The 15801-nt window shown below is 54.0% G+C and overlaps 1 protein-coding gene across 1 annotated transcript; it reads right to left on the reverse strand.

The window, feature by feature from the left end:
- Positions 1–1775: 1775 nt before the first annotated feature.
- On the reverse strand, positions 1776–15137 carry ELAC2 (elaC ribonuclease Z 2). The gene is made up of 24 exons (XM_051797486.1): positions 14748–15137; positions 14477–14527; positions 14327–14397; positions 13641–13705; positions 12978–13035; positions 12416–12484; positions 11779–11934; positions 11200–11258; positions 10294–10352; positions 10133–10205; positions 9190–9302; positions 8482–8580; positions 8155–8293; positions 7985–8070; positions 6905–7014; positions 6552–6648; positions 5995–6133; positions 5351–5389; positions 5082–5191; positions 4526–4625; positions 4326–4446; positions 4081–4159; positions 3242–3386; positions 1776–2631 (listed from the first exon to the last, which is right to left on the reverse strand). The coding sequence occupies exons 1-24, from the start codon at positions 15131–15133 to the stop codon at positions 2389–2391; spliced, it is 2667 nt and encodes an 888-aa protein (XP_051653446.1). The 5' UTR covers positions 15134–15137; the 3' UTR covers positions 1776–2388.
- Positions 15138–15801: the final 664 nt, after the last annotated feature.

The following is a 15801-nucleotide window of genomic DNA, read 5'->3' on the forward strand; positions in this document are numbered from 1 at the left end:
GGAATCCATCCCGTGATTCTGTATCGCGGGTCAGTCCCACACGGACACCGCCTGGAAGCGCCGCGGGTCAGGATTTAGGGGTTCCTTTCAGGGGGCTCTAGAGCCCCCGGCGCTGCCTCAGCCCCCCTTACCTCCTCCAGGAGGGCGGCGAAGTGCGCCAGGGGGTCGGCGGGCAGGTCCCCGCAGAGCAGCTCCGCGGGGCCGGCGCCGGGCGGGCGGAGGAAGAAGACGGCCTTGCTGGCGGCGGGGGGCGGCGGGGGCGGCCCGGGGCGCAGCCCCAGCTCCCCTCCGGGGCCGCGCCAGGCGAGCAGCGCCGGCCCCGCCGCGCCCCGCACGAACCCGCGCAGTGCCCGCGCCGCCCCCGCGCCGCGCTCGGCCCGCACCGCCAGCGCCCGCACCGCGCCCCGCCACAGCCGCTCGCACACGGGCTCCAGGGGCCCCGAGGGCTCCGGCCCCCCCGCACCGGGGTCCTCCGAGGGTTCCAAGGGCTCCGGCCCCACGACCCCGCGCTCCCCGCCGGGCTCCGCCGCCTCCATCCCGCCCGCACCGCCGAGTGTTTGCGGGAGGAGCCGCCGTCGCCCGGGCAACTCCCGGGAGCGCTCCCGTGTCCCGCCGGGAAGCGAGGGCGGTCCCAGCTCCTCCCTCCTCCTCCTCCTCCGGCCCGCTTCCCTCCCCGTATCCCCGGCAGCTCCAGCAGTTCCCCAGCCGGGCAGCTCAGAGCACAGCCCGGGGAGTTTCTCCACGCCGGGCACAGACAGGTCCCGTCCATCACCCCCCGTGCTGCTCCCCGACCCCACTGGACAAACATCGACCACCTGGAGCTGGATCCCGCATGCTGTGGGCTCTTGCCACTGTTGGATTTGCATTTTATTAATACCCAATGTGACAAGTATTTCATTATTTTCCAAATAAAAGACCTTTCTTTCCATGAAAAGCAGCACAGGGATCCTGTGCAGGCCCAGGGCTGCTTGTCTCAGCCCAGCAATAACCAGACCCTTTCCTGGGCACCCCAATCCACTCCTACAAAAACCTGCCCAGTAACAGGTCCTTGCTCAGTCTTTCCCCAACCCCTGAGGGCTATTCCTAAAAGCCCAGCACAGATTTTCTGCAGGACCCAGCTGTCAGTTACCATCTCTGCTTCAGACAAGCAGAATATTAAAGCTCAGCTCATCAAAGAAAAAGGGGTTGCTTCCAGTTTGTTTCTTAATTTCACATCACCTTAAAATGAAGTCTTAAGTCTTTACTATGTGCTGGCATCACTTGCTGAGCAGGGCCTGGGGGCTGTGTGACTTCAAGTTGCCTCCAAAAATGAACTCCTTAATTCAAGCAGCACAGAGGTCCCCTCCTGCTTCCAAGCACAGGCAGTTGCAGCAGTGGGAAGGGAAGAAGGAGAGGTGATCCACAGAAAACCTCAGAAAACTCCTCTTAACCACAGTCCTCCCCCCTCTCTGCCTGCTTTGCCAGCTTTCCTGTTCCCTGCACCCAAAACTGGAATCTGCTCGAGGAAACTCCCAGTCTGATCCAGTCATTCAAAAGCCACCACTCATTGGGACCAGCTTGGGCTGACAAGCAAAGCTCCTGTCTACAGGGTAAAAGAGGCAGAGAGGATTGTTCTGGCACAAAACACAGGCATGACGCTCCAGCATGATCCAGACCTGACAGGCAAGATCTTGGTCTTTATCCCAATGCTGTAATGCAAAATCAGACAGACAAGGTCACTCTCTGGAGCAACCCAGGTGTTTGTTTCCTCGTTAGTGATCCAGATACAACACAGCTTCCTGGAGGACAGTGAGGGCTTTATTCAGATTCTAAATAAAGGGTTTGGAAAACTGATCTTTTGAAAAAAAAAATCGGTGGAGAAAACCAAAATAAAATGGGAACACAGATGTATCGTCACTCCTAATTTAACCTAAAAAGTAACTGGATTCCATTTTACTGTTAATTTTCCTCCTGTCACCTGGGTTCTGATACCTGGTTACATCCCCTATCACTGAGACCTGCCCATTGTCTTCTGGCAAATCCGTGGCCCATCAGGGCCTCTCACACCTGATCTCTTGCAAAGGTCACACCAGCTGCTGTTACATTATCAATAGCTTTTAGCATAAACCTCAAAATCAAAACAGCTCAGAGAGAAGAACTTCAGGCTAAAAGAATGCCACGTGGCCGGGTGAGCCCCAGGAACAGGAGCTGTGTGGCAGATCCTGTCTCCACAAGGACTGGCACTGCTGGCAGACGCTGGAGCTGCAGTCCAGGGAGGTCCATGATGACCAAGCAAGCCCAGAACCAAGGCCAGCCCCTTTCCTGCTGTGCCGGCGGCACCGTGTGCTCCCGAGGCCTGCGGAGAGCAAGGAATCTCTCTCAGAGAGAGCATTCCCAGCCGTGTCTCTCTCAGTTTACTGTTTTAAGCTTCTTGTCTGGTACTTCCTGGTGGTTCTTGGCCTGTTTCCGTTTCTGGCACGCTGCCCCCGTGTTCTCCCCCCCAGTCAGTCTGTCCAGGACCAGGGTTGTCTCCTTCAGGAGCCGCATCTCCCGCTTCTCCTTGCGTTCCTCCATTTCCACGATGTCATCTGCAAACAGAGCTTTCAGCGGCGGGATCAGCTTCGGGATGGTTGGAAAGTCACCAAAACGTACCTAACACACAAGCACAAGAGCACCTGCATGAGAACTGCTTTTTGTTTCCCTTCCTGCCCCTTGCCCGTGGCCTGTGCAGACGGCAGGGCACTGCCCCTCCCTGTGTGCACACCCGCACCCAGCAGCCCTGGCTCGACAAGTTATTCATATTTTCTTCACAGAAATATCATGAATCAGTACAAGTTCTGATTGACAGGGAGCTGCCCTCAATGTCACAACTGCCTGCAGCTCAACGGTAGCAACTTTTGCCTCCCAGATGTCTGCTGCAGAAAGCCATTGAAGCAGCACACAAATTGAGAAGGGAATCGGGATGGAAGCAAAATTAGGTTTTTGGCTGGGAGTAGCAAGCACAGACTTAAGGTGCGTGAGGGAATTACCCAGTCAGTGTGTTAAGAGTTGGATTCAAGAGCCATCAGCACCTGCCTCACCCTGTGCCACCCTTTCCCCATACTGGTGATGTCTGCTGTCAGCAGTTAAAGGAGCTGTTTCACAGGAGACTGCTCTTCAGGAGATGGAATATCGATACAACTGGAGAATTTAAATCACGAACAGCCATCCTAAAGTAACACTGCAACCTCTCCCATGGCCTGGCCCCAAGCTCCCAACTCACCCTCATGTGGTCGAAGGCAATTCCAACCTTGTCGCTGAAGTCCTCGCTGAAGAGTGGGATCTTGGCGTACCTCTGGCTGAAGTGGTTGAGCATGATGAACTCTGCATTCATCTTCATCCCAGTCTGGATTGCCTGGGAGGTCGTGCTGCAAGGGAAGCAGGAACACTCTCTGGTCACACACAGGCAGGGCAGGGTGCTCTGCACACAGGTCACATCACACCAAGTGACCTCACCCCTGCTGGGCCCAAGGGTCCCCACAGGCACACTCTGCTCCTTTCCCTGGGGCAGCCTGCCCTGGGGCAAGTTTCTGACTTCCAAAGGGCAGGAAAACAGGAGGTCTGTATTTAAGAGCTCCACAAGTCCCTAGGGACAGGGACTTTTTCAAACACTTGTCCCAGAGGTGCCAGCACGCCCAGCTCTCTTGCACTGTGACTTGCAGGTAATTCCATGCAGCTGCTCTCAGGTTTCCCCCTGTTTGCTGGGGGCAGGGTGAGGAATTCCTGGCTGCAGAACTCACTGGAATTGCACATTTAGTTACAAGGGCAGGATGACCCTTCGATCCACTAAGCTTAGGTCCAAGATGTAATCAAGCAGGGGGTACTCTATCTGTAGAGTTACTACTATCTACTTGACAGCTTTCCCCATCTATTTTGAGGGATGTTGAGAGGAGCTGCAACGGTTACAGAGCTGCTGCAATTAGCAACACACTGTTTTTAGTGTGGAAAAGCTCTACACCAGAATCTTCTACAGGACTTGGGCCCTTCACCCCAGCTGCAAGAAAACACCCAGCTCAGCACATTTCCCTTCTTAACAGGGACAGACAGCAGAACACACCCCACCTGTGGGTCTTCTCTATAGCTTCTTTTTCCAGGCCATCTTCCAGTGTGGCTTCATGGATCAGCAGGGTGGCATCTTTACCTGTGTAAACCATCATATATTCAATTTTCAGTTGAAGACTGACTAGTTCAACTGCCTACATGAGCTCTCCTTGCATTGCATGGCAGGCACAGCACCAAGGGTTTGGGGTTGCCCATGTCAGATACTTTTCCAAGAGATTCTTCAAGCAGAAGGTTCTGTCACCTACCCATTCGCACTAAGGCCATGCAGGGCATTGTGTCCCCAGAGTAGACTACTTTCCAGCCAGATTTGTGGATCAATGAACATGCAAAAGCATTTTTACAGTGCTGGACTTCACAGGTCTGAAACTGAGCACAGATACAAGTGTTAGAGCCCAGGTCCTCTCCTGCCCCTTGCAGCCATGGAGCCCCCAGCTCAGGAACTTACCTCAGCCAGGTCGTAGCTCTCTAACAGAGAGCTCACAAACTCCTTGGCTTTAGGTCTGATGTTCTCACAGCCTTTCACAAGAGACTGAGAAGGAATCATTCTGTGAGGGAGGGAAGAGAGAACTATGGAGAGGCACAAAGTAAAACCTGATCTAATTTTTACGTGGCTGATTTTTCCCGTTTCTCCTCCTCCGTTCAGCACCTTACAAACAAGGGTAAGGTGTGCTTTGGTGCACCTGTCTGTCATTCCCCCTGCTTTCACTGGTGCCCCAGTAACTATCCCAACCACCTCTTCCCCACTGTCAAATACTCTCTCTCCCACTTGCCCAGCTGTCTTTTCCCACAGAGAAGGGAAGCCTGCCTGTAAGCCTCTATTAAGCAGCACAGCTGAGTAACAAACTATATCCTGCCCTCTGCAAACTTCACATCCTCATTCTACAGGCAGTGGAAGGACTCAGAGTCACCTCCAGTGAAGGGGCTGGGGAATGGATGATGGGTTTTGCCTTAAATAAGGACCCAGCAAGGACTTTTCTCCACACACCACACAGAACACTCACCTGATGTCTCCGAGAATCTCTTCACAGTGGTTGTGGTACTCGTGTAGCCAAGGCATGATCTGCTCAGGTGCTACCAGAAACAGAGGGCTGAAAGCCTGACCAAGGGCTGCCTGGAAAAGTAAAGGTGGGGGAAAATATCAGTACTAGGTGTACACCAAATCAGAGAGAAGAAATATCTAGGGAAGTGCTGGTGCTTCTCCACTACTAGAAGTTCCTCTCCCCTCACCCCAAGCCAAGTTCAGGAGCAGTGGAACACCAGGGCTACTCACAAAAGCTCTCCTTCGCTCCATCAGGATGTGCACCAGCCCCTGCAAAGGGAACAAACAGGACAGAGGCTGCAGTCAGAAATGCCTGGGGAGGGAATGGCAACAGTGCTACCACAGCTCAGCAAGCCTGGAGTCAGAACAAACCTGCAGTCAGAAATCCTTGTTTACTGCTTTTCAATAACTGCAACTTGCTGAGCTGCTGACACTGACACTGCTTATGCCCCAAGCTGGTGGCCAGAAGCCCCCAAGGCCCTCAACGTTTCCCAGAAGGGTGGAGAGCAGTAAGCAGTAAGTCCCTATCCAGCTCCTCAGTGGCCAGTGTGATGGCCAGAGAACAGAGCAGCACACACCATGTCCTGCTCAGGCCCAGTCTAGAACAGATCAGCTGGTCCATCTGTGACTCTTTACTGCAAACAGTAGAGGGGGGTGGGTTGGACACTACTAAAAAATTACAACTCTGGATGATTCCAGGGACTCCAAACGGGGAGGGAGAGGGAATTAGAAACACAGGCAGATGGAGCAGGGCCTGGGGAAGGAATGCAGAGAGGAATGCAGAGCAGGGCAGCCCACACTCATCAGCTGGAGCTCCAGCTGCTCCCAAAGAGCAGAGCACACGTGCACAGAGCCCCCTCCCACACTGAACCCACCGAGTGATGGTCCGTGTGCATGTGGGACACAAACACAGCCACGAGGTTACACAGCACTTGGTCAACCTGCTCTCCATAGTGACGGCACAGCTGCCCAAAGGTTCCTTCTCCACAGTCCAGGAGCAGGGATCGGGTAGCACTGGGGAGACAAGTGACAGGGACATCTGGCAGCCACTGTATGAGCTCTGAGCAGGGCCATGCTGGGAAGGGGGATCTTTTGGGTTGGAAAACAGAGATCCCAGTGCTCTACACCCCGCAGTGCTGCTCCAGCCCCACAAGCCAAGGTTTTAGAGACTGTTCTGTCTGCACACCTCACTCTGGTCTTGTGCAGATGCCGAGCACACCCTTGGGGCAGATGGTAAAATGGAGACATTAAATGCTTGGCTTTACAGGTGGCTCTTGACTCTTCCCCACCTACAGAGAGACTGGTGCCTGAAAGTGCAGGCTCCAGGATGGGGTACTCACCCTGTGTCACCAGCACTGTTTAGATCAGCCCTTGGGCAGCACCCCCGAGACACTGAGCCTCCTCAGGCAGTATGCAGGGCACTGGGATTTACCTGGTATTCACCAGTGTGGAACTGACATTTCGGATCTTCATTGGAATTGCAGATCCTGTTCCCAGGAACACAATTTCAGGATAAGCATCCACATTTGCTAGAGAAAACAGACAACAAGGATCTGTAAGTGTTATCCACATACTGCCCAGTCAGACACCATTCAGTTCACCAGCCCAGTAACTCCAGAGCCAACATGCCCAGCACAGTCAGTTTTCCCTCCTCAGCAGCAGGTTTACAAGGGAAGGTAAAACAAGCACCACCACTTCACAGCTTTGTCTGGGCTCTAAAGCAGTGGGGCACCAAAAGCTCCTACTTCCCATTGCACTGATCCAAGCCAGGTTCCTGATCCACACCTGGTACAGCAGACAGGCTCTCTTTGCACTCCTTCACACGGGTCTGGAAGTCAGGGAGGTCCAAGGCTTCACTAACAAAGGTGTTGTGATCACAGACAGTCACAGCATCTCTGCAAGAACAGGCCACATATCAGAATGGGGCAGAGCAGGCACTGAAATAGCCCTTCCTGTGCCACAACAGCCTTACAACAAGGGGGCAAACACTCTTTCCAAGTTCCGAGGAGAAGACATGTCCACAAGTGTGGTGTGTCCCAAAAAGGCCTAGTTGGGCTGAGCCAACCACAGTAATGATCGTTCCACCAAACTGGAGCAGCTCCTGGAATAGAACCATGTCCTGATCCAGGGCTGCAAGGCACTAGAGGGCACTGCAAGGCAGCACGGAGGGTCCTGGAAGAGGAGCAGCCACCCAAAAGGGCTCCAGGCTCCCCTGAAAAGCATAAGAGACTTGTGCCCTGGGCCTGCATCAGAGCACGTGCAGTACACGGGCCTTCAGACACCTTGAGCAGAGAAACTTAAACTCTTCTTGGCACCTGGGCCCTCCTGTTCTGCCCAACAGAGCCAGAAATCTGAGCCTGGAATCCTCTTGCACCATGTGGTCCCTGGCCCTTAAGGTTCTCACTGAGCAGCTTCACCCACTTGCCCACAAGGCCAGCACAAGCAAAGCTGAAAACTGTTTAACCACCTGGAGCTTTTAGCTCTGATATCAGGCTTTCTGGATCTTCAGACATTGTCTTTCACTGGGCTCCCCAAAAACTCTCTCCTTGCCCCTGTCTGCTCTGCCACAGCCACAGCTGGGTGCACAGCATGAGTCAAAGCAAAGGACAGAGGACCATGAGGCTACAGGAGTGAGGGACAGAAAAAACATTCCAAACCACTGGTCAGGTGTTGTTTTCAGTGGTTCACTCATCCATGCCCTACACCTTGTCCAAGACTTTCAGGGACAGGGACACAGCCCTCCAGACACAGTTGGCAGCCTGGCAGAAAGGATCTGCAAAGGATGCTGACACAGTGTCCCCCCTCACTGAAAAGCTGCTTCAAGACAAAACCCAAAAACCCGGGAAGTCAGAGATTCCCACTGACCTCTGCCACTCCTGCTGTGGCCTGAAGTGGTACTTGAGGAGGCACTCCCCTCGCACGATGGGCACCCAGCACTCGGCCTCTGCTTCCTGCGGGGAGGAGGGGACATGGAAGGGCACGTGGAACACGGGCTGTGCTCAGGGCACAGGGCACATGGGCAGGGCCTGGCCTACCTTGCTCTGGTAGGTGGTGAGCAGAGGGAAGATCTCAGGGTGGATGAGGTTCAGCTGAGTTTGGATCTTGTAGCTGCGCGGGTTGTGCACGGCCGAGGAGTTTTCATTGAGCACCAGATGCTGAGTCCCGGGGCCAAATCTGTCAGAGGACAAGAACACGCACAACAGCTTCAGCCCCACATTGCACACACGTGCACACCTGAGCTAAAGATCTCACCTGAGCCAGCAGAGACCTGCTGCCAGCCAACAGCTCTTTGTACTTCAGGAAAAACAAGAACAGGCTGTTGCCAACAGAGTCACAAACCCGGTAACCAGAGGACCACATACCTCTGCATCCACTGCTGGTAGCGGCTGTCTCGGAGCACTGACTCAGGAGTTATGTGAATAACCAAGGCCACCTGGTTCTCAGGAAGTCCCTCTTGGTACCTGGGCACATTCAAACACAGGAAAAATACCTGTGCTTCAGTCCATTCCTTGGCATACCCTCCCCTCTCACCCTGGTGCTCCCAGAGATGCCCCTCGTGGACAGAGCACAGACCCTCAGAGCACAGCCCAGGAGCTCCAGGCTCCACAGCACCAAAGCACAAGGCTCAGACCCATCATCTGCTGACACCTCCACCGTCCCCCACAGGCCAATTCCTCTCCTCCATCAGCAACAACATCTGCAGGGCCTCCATGAACCCAACATGCCCCAGCACAAGCCCTACAGACTTGTTATGTGCAGTCCAGGCTTCCAGCACCCAGGGAAGCAGCAACCGCCACTGCTCCCCAGCCAGACACCAGTGCACATTCCTGCTCTGGGGGCCCCTGAGGGAAGACAGGTCTATGACAGTCACAGATTCCCACAGATCCTGCCTTTCCTAAAAGCCTCAAAATGCACCACCAGTCCTTTCTTGCATGTTGAGCTCCTTAACAGTGCCAAAGAGCTCAGCCATCAGCCACGAGAACCAGCACATCCAGACCAGGACAAGAGCTCCTCTTTGGCAGAACTCAGCACAGGGCTCCTTCCCCAAAGCCTGTAGGTGACCCCCCTACCTGCAGAAGGTCTCGTTCTCACACACAGCATCCACAAAGCCCTCGTGGGGACACTCCAGCACCAGGAACACAGGGCCAGGATCCGTGGGGGTGCACAGCTCTTCAGGGAATAGCTGCAGGAGATACACAATGGTCACACCACAAACAGTGTCTGCACACAGCCCTTCCTGCACTGCTCTGTCAGCAGTTGTTCCACCAGGCAGCCCCCCAGCAGCCCCTCTCAATGCTCAGCAAACCCAGTCAGGGCAGTTCTTGTTCCCCTTCTGCTCTCATGGCACACTGTGGAACAACAAATCCCCACCCAGATCCCAGGGCAAACCACAGTCAAATTTAAGGAAAGGAATTTTAGCAGCTTTTAGATTCCCATGGCAGATTCAGGAGGTAGAAAAAGCATGTTCAAGTAAAAAAAAGGCTCTGTGAAATTCTTGTGACACAAAGATATGTCAATTCTCTCTCCCAGATCAGGACCTTCACTTGAAGATCACCTGGGCCATGGCCAGAGCTGGCTCTGCCTCTCACTCCAGTGTTTGAGAGATTCAGACCCTGCACCCAGGAACCACTGAACTTCTTTTGATATAAGAAGTGCAAACACAGTAAGGAGGGAGTTATGGCTACACAGGCATTCAATCCCCAGATTTAAAAAACGCAGGGATTAACTCCACTAGCTTGCTCCTAGATCTGCATCAGCTTTGGGAAGGTGAGGGGAAGAAGCTCTGCCAAACAGCAAATATCCAGCCATACCCACACAGGTATTTATTTTGGAGTGTACTTCCTTAATCATAACTTCAACTGCCCCAGACATGCACATTCACCAACAGCCCAGAGATGGAACAATCCCAGTACCTACTGGTAGGAAAACCATTCTGCACAAAAGCTTGTCACTGGGAGCCCAGTGAAGGAGGGAGGGTGGCAAAGCCACAGCAGAAGTACAGACACATCTTACCTCTTTGCCTTCAAAAGTGACGCTCTCCCCATTTTTGAGAGCTGTAATTATGGGAAGGATGGCTGGAGTTCCCCTGAAAACAAGGCCATACAAAGATTTAGCTGGACAACACCCAAGTGCCTGCTGTTGCCCTGTGCCCCAGGCTGGGATCTCCTACTCACACTGGCAGCCCCATCTCCTGGGCTTTAGCTACCAGGAATTTCCCCTTCTTTGGGTGAATCTGAAAAGAGAAAAACAGAATTATCAGCCAAATACAGAGGGCCAGGAAACACGATCCACGTACTCCCAGTTTAAGTCTTTCCCCACAAGCCAAGGAATTTTTTTTTTTCTTCCTTTTCAGTTCCACAGCCACTGCTCTAATTTAACCCAAAAACCTTTGACCAGCCTGTCTGCTTTCCAAGATCAGGCTGCTGCTTCTTGCTCCCTCCTTTAGCCAAGCAAGCAGGACAGCCTGTCCTGCTGGGAGGGTTGAGGAAGAATGGAACCTCCACACTCTTAACAGCTGCTCCACAAAGAACACATGTAAAAAACCATCTCCAATTTTACACAGTCCTACTCCTGCTACAGCAACTCCAACATCGGAAAAGCAGAAACACATTATAGCTGCAAAGTACTACTTGAAAATGCTGCCTCCAGTTCCATCTGTCCAGCAAGATGAAATGTCCTCATGGCATCAGGGAGCATCTCCTTACAGAGAGGGAGGTCAAACACTGCAACAGGCTTCCCCAAGAGGTGGTCAATACCCCAAGTATTGACAGTGTTTAAGAGATGCCCTCAATAATATGCTTTCAATTTTGAGCAGCCCAAAGTGCTCAGGCACTTGGACTGGATGGTTCAACCCTGGAAGTGTCCAAGGCCAGGTTGGACAAGGCTTGGAGCAACCTGGGCTAGTGGAAGGTGTCCCTGCCCATGGCAGGGGGGTTACAACTAGATTATCTTCAAGGTCCCTTCCAACCCAAACCATTCTGGGATTTCAGGTGATCATTGTAGGGCCCTTCCCACAGAAATGCTGTTCTATTCTCCAATGTGTTCTGTGTTGGTTTAGAGACCTCTGTGCCCAAGCTTACTTTACAAAGAAAAGCCATCACCAGGTCAGCATTCCTACTTGCACACTTCTGCTCACCACCTGCAAAAGAAAGCAAAACTACTCAAAATCATCACTCACTGTCACTTTCCTTAAAACCAAAATGTGCCAATATTTGCTAAAGCATTAACAGGAGCAACACGGGAACATCATCCACCCAACTTGGAATCCAGCAGCAAAACATACGAGCACCCAAGGCCAGAGAGCCCATGGCTTCAGCTACAAGAAACCAAACTAAAGCCAAGACTGAAAAACAATCAGCCCAACATACAGCTGTAATTAAATTACACAGGCTGGAGCACACACCCCAGCTAGAAGTAAACTACTACAGGGACTAATCACACCCCAGCAGGAATCAAGCCCAGTTTCTAGGCCTTATGAGGTCCCTTATGAGTTCTGTGTCAGGTTCCAAAGCACAGAACACATTCTGCTTCATGGAATCCTCCAGCTGAGCTTCTCTACAGACCTCACTTCCAGAGAGCAAATGGCTCGGAGGACAAATGCATACCCTTAATTCAGCTTGATCTCATTAAAGTTTAAAAGGCCATTCCATGTTTTTCACCTGTTTGCTTGGGGCTTTCATTTCCTTTGCTCTCTTCCAAGCTTTGCTGTGCAGCTCTCGGGGATCCAGGCGCTGTGTCCCCTTTAGGGCTGTTTTCACCTTGGGTTGATGCTCCAGGACCCTGGGGCAATTTACTTTCAGCAGCCAGTGGTTTTTCTGTCCCAAATCCAGTAAAAGCAGACAAAGATCACTCAATGAAAAGGGACAGATAAGAAAACCGGGAGTAGCATTCCACCTTCCATGACAGGCATGTTTAAATTGCACCAAAATACAGACCTCCAGCCCTCCAGTCACTTATTTGGGGAACCATCCCTCATACAAGTCCTCCTCCCCAAACTGTTAAACTCTGTCAAGTCTGTGCTGCACTCGCAGTATCACAATTTTCAGCAGTAAGAACTCAGCTGGCTGAGACAGCCAAACCCAGGGATTTGGCTTTGACATCATTCCACCCACCCACACCTAAAGGAACAAGCCAAGGCCTTGACTCAGCAGGTCTTGTTTCTTTGAACAAGATCCTTCTCCTTAGAAAAACACACAAATTAATGAACTTCTGCTTACTCAGGATGGCAAACGAAAGCTACTCCTTGAACCACCTTAATTGTGCTTGCCCTGTGTCAGTGCAGCATCAGGTGCTCACCTGTCAGAGGTATCTGGTAGACTGTCATTGTCTCATCCTTGTACTCGGGCTCTGTGTGCAACTGCACAGCTAAGAAGAGATCAAACAGAGCATTAACACCTTCATAAGCAGAGACTCACACTCTACAACAATGCAAATCAGAAAAGTGTCTTTTTCTTTCTTAAATACAACCTGCTGAACCTTCCCCTTGCCTTTCTCTGCCTAACTTCAAAACCCAATGAATATTTGAAGTTTTAAAAGCCCACCATCCTCAGGGACTTGTCCATGATACCAGTGAGCAAACTCACTGGCAGACTCTGGAAGCAAATTGCCTTCAGAGAGTTTTAAAACCAAATGCTGTGTGGATCAGTCAGTCTGGCAGCCCCCCAGCAGGGACAGAGCTGGAGACACTGTTGTGAGGGGTTTGAACAGTGCAGCAGAGCAAAACAGATGTTTAAAACTTTCTCTGAGTGGATCCAAACCAGAGGCATTTACTCTGAAGTTGTTACTGTTCAATGTAACTGTGATTACAGATGAAACAAGATATTACAAGTTCACTTGCTCACACCCCTGACCTACATACCTAAATCCATCCTTTTGAGAGGCCCCGGAAAGAGGCGAATGGCCTTCAAGTAGTTTTGCTGGAAAAGAGACAGTGTATCAGGAGGTGGCACAAGCAGTGCCAGGACAAGCACCGCTTCCAGCACCTACAGGCACTTCCAGAGAAGGGAAAGGCTCAGTGCCCAGTCAGACAAATCTGGGCAGGGGTCCCACCTCCAGTGGGCACAGCGTGTTTGGAAAGAGAAAGGATAACAAAGAACCACTGTCCCCACCCCTTCCATCCATAGAATTAGTCAGCAGAAACTGCATGGAAATAAAACAACGCTGAGGATTGCGAATTTTCAGTCCAGACGTTGCATTAGGCTGGCAAGGACCTCCTTAAGCAGGAGATCAGACTGAGTTTCTATTGACATAAAACCCAGAGGGAGCAGACAAGGGAACAAAGAACTCACTTCTCTCAAAAGATGATTTATCAGGATACAAGGTGACAGGACAGTTTCAAGGAGCAGAAGTCTTATACTGTCCTGTGATTTGGATTTTGAAGGCAGCCCTCCTGGCTGACACTTACTCACACCAGCATTTTACACCTGCACAAAGATTCACTTTGCCACCACCTCTCCCAATTACAGTGTGAACTTTAACATTTCAAGGGTTTGCTCTCCCTTCTGCACCTTCCCCTACTTACCAGCTTTGGTGGCCCCAGGAACATACATCTCTGAAGCCCTATAGCCTTTAAGGTGAGAATCATACCTAAAAACAAGCAGGGAAACAGCTTTATCACAGCCCCAGTTACTGCTGGAAGATCCCAGAAGAAAGATCCCTCTCTGTGTGCAGGAGTGCTGGACCTCAGCCTGAACTGAGCTCAGATGCAAATTCAGTTTTGCCTCAGCTTTGTCACTTATCTCTGCAGAGAAACAAAATATCTACACATCTGGGTAGCCATCATTTGGAGCAAGGTATCTGAACATATTGTAACATCCTCTTTTCTTGGAGATTTCCAGAATTTTAATGGACAAGATCCTAAGCCATCTGTTCTAACCTCCTCCTGCTTTAAGGACAGTGGTGGCCACAAACCTTTGTCATTCCTTTGGACTCAAACCAGCCTAACTCATCAGCAGCTCCCTGCTGGCAACACAACAGTGGTAACACCTTCTGCTCTGGGAGATTTTGGGAAGATAAAGCCCTGCAGGATCGGCAGGCAGGGCCTGTCCCACCATGTGTCTGCACTGTCACAGAGCCCCACGTGCAGCCCAGGCCCTGTGACTGCACCATCCCTGGTCCTGCCAGGACCTATAAAAATCCCAACCTCACCAAGCGACCACCCTCAGCCCGCAGAGCCGCCCCCGTGGCCGTGCCAGCCCCCCCGCTCACCTGGCAGCCCCCCAACATTGGCCCAGGCCACCCTGCTGAGGAAGATGCTGTCCAGGTGGGAGATCTTCAGCCTGCGGGGGGACACAGCGTGCGCGGGAGTCAGAGGGGCCGATCCAGCCTTGGGCCCCCCCCCCCGGTGTCCCCACTTACTTGTGCTCCTGCATGGCCCGCTGGGTGCCCTCGCCGCAGTTGAAAAGGTACCTGGGGGGGAAAGGGGTGTCAGGGCGGGCCCGGGACGGGCGACCGGTCCCGGCCACAGCCCCATCCCCGGCCCCTACACCAGCCCCATTCCCTGCCCCATCCCCATCCCCCTCTCCATCTCCATCTCCCTTCCCAGCCCCAGCCCGATTCCCTGCCCCAGCCACCACACCGGTCCCCGTCCCAGTCCCGATCCCATCCCCACTCCCGGCCCGGGACTGACCGGTTGAACTCGGAGAACACGTACACGGCTGCCCCCGCGTCCCGCGTCCCGGCCGCCACCACCTGCACGTACACGGTGTTGGGCCCGGCCAGGCTCCCGCCCGCGCTGCGCCGCCGCTCGCGGGCCCACACGTGCCGCGGTACGTCCTTGGGCCGCCGCGCGGGCCGCGCCGCCGAGGGGCCCTCGGACATGGCCCAGCCGCGGGACCCGGCCCTGACGATCCCGACCCCGATCCCGGCCCCGATCCCGATCCTGATCCCGGCCCCACTCCCCGCCCGCCCCCACACGAGCGCGCGGCCCGGCGACAGCGCCCGCACCAGCGCCCACATCCGCGCGCACCCGCCCCCCGCCAATCGCCCGCGCCGGCGTCCACGCCGCGCCGCCATGAGGGGCGGGACAGCCAATGAGAGGCGAGGAATGCCCCGTCCGGCCCGCCTTCTCGCGCCACGTGATTCAGGTGAACCAATGGAGAGAGAGACTCTGCCCGGCCGCCCCGCCTCCTCAGTCGCCAGGGTCCTGCCCGGCCGTGTCACGTGGCCGCGCCGGAGTGGGGCGGGGGCCTTGGGGGCGTTCCGGGTCCTGCCACTCACGGTCCCGCCGTTCCCGGCCCTGCCGTTCCGCGTCCTCTGCCGTCACATGCCCAGTGCCAGGCACTGTTGCTGCCGGGCCCGGACCCATTCGCAGCGGCGGCTCCAGTGCCCGCCGGACTCCTCACACCGCGTACTCCCACAGCCGGGCGCGGATTCCTCGCCGGTCTCACCCCAGCTTTCCAATGGGTGACCCGTTCCATAGAGCCACTGATTCCGGCGCAGTAACACAGCAATACCCCGAAGCCGGCGCCTCCGCGGGGAGACCCCAGCAATGAACCGCTCGCTTTTCTCCCCTCACTCTCCCTCCAACCCCGCCGTGTGTCCCGGTGTCCCTCCTCGGGCTGTGCCGCCGCTCTGCTTTGCCGTGCCAAGGGTGGGCAGCTCACGGTTCCCCCAGAGCTCACCCTGCCCCCGTTCACCGGCCCCGGCGGGTCCCGGTGCCTCCGCAGCCCGTCCCTGCACGG

This window comes from Manacus candei, unplaced genomic scaffold (genome assembly GCF_025592945.1).
Source record: "Manacus candei isolate 608988 ecotype Guabito, Panama unplaced genomic scaffold, ASM2559294v1 h1tg000047l, whole genome shotgun sequence".
In the NCBI taxonomy this organism is placed as follows: domain Eukaryota; kingdom Metazoa; phylum Chordata; class Aves; order Passeriformes; family Pipridae; genus Manacus; species Manacus candei.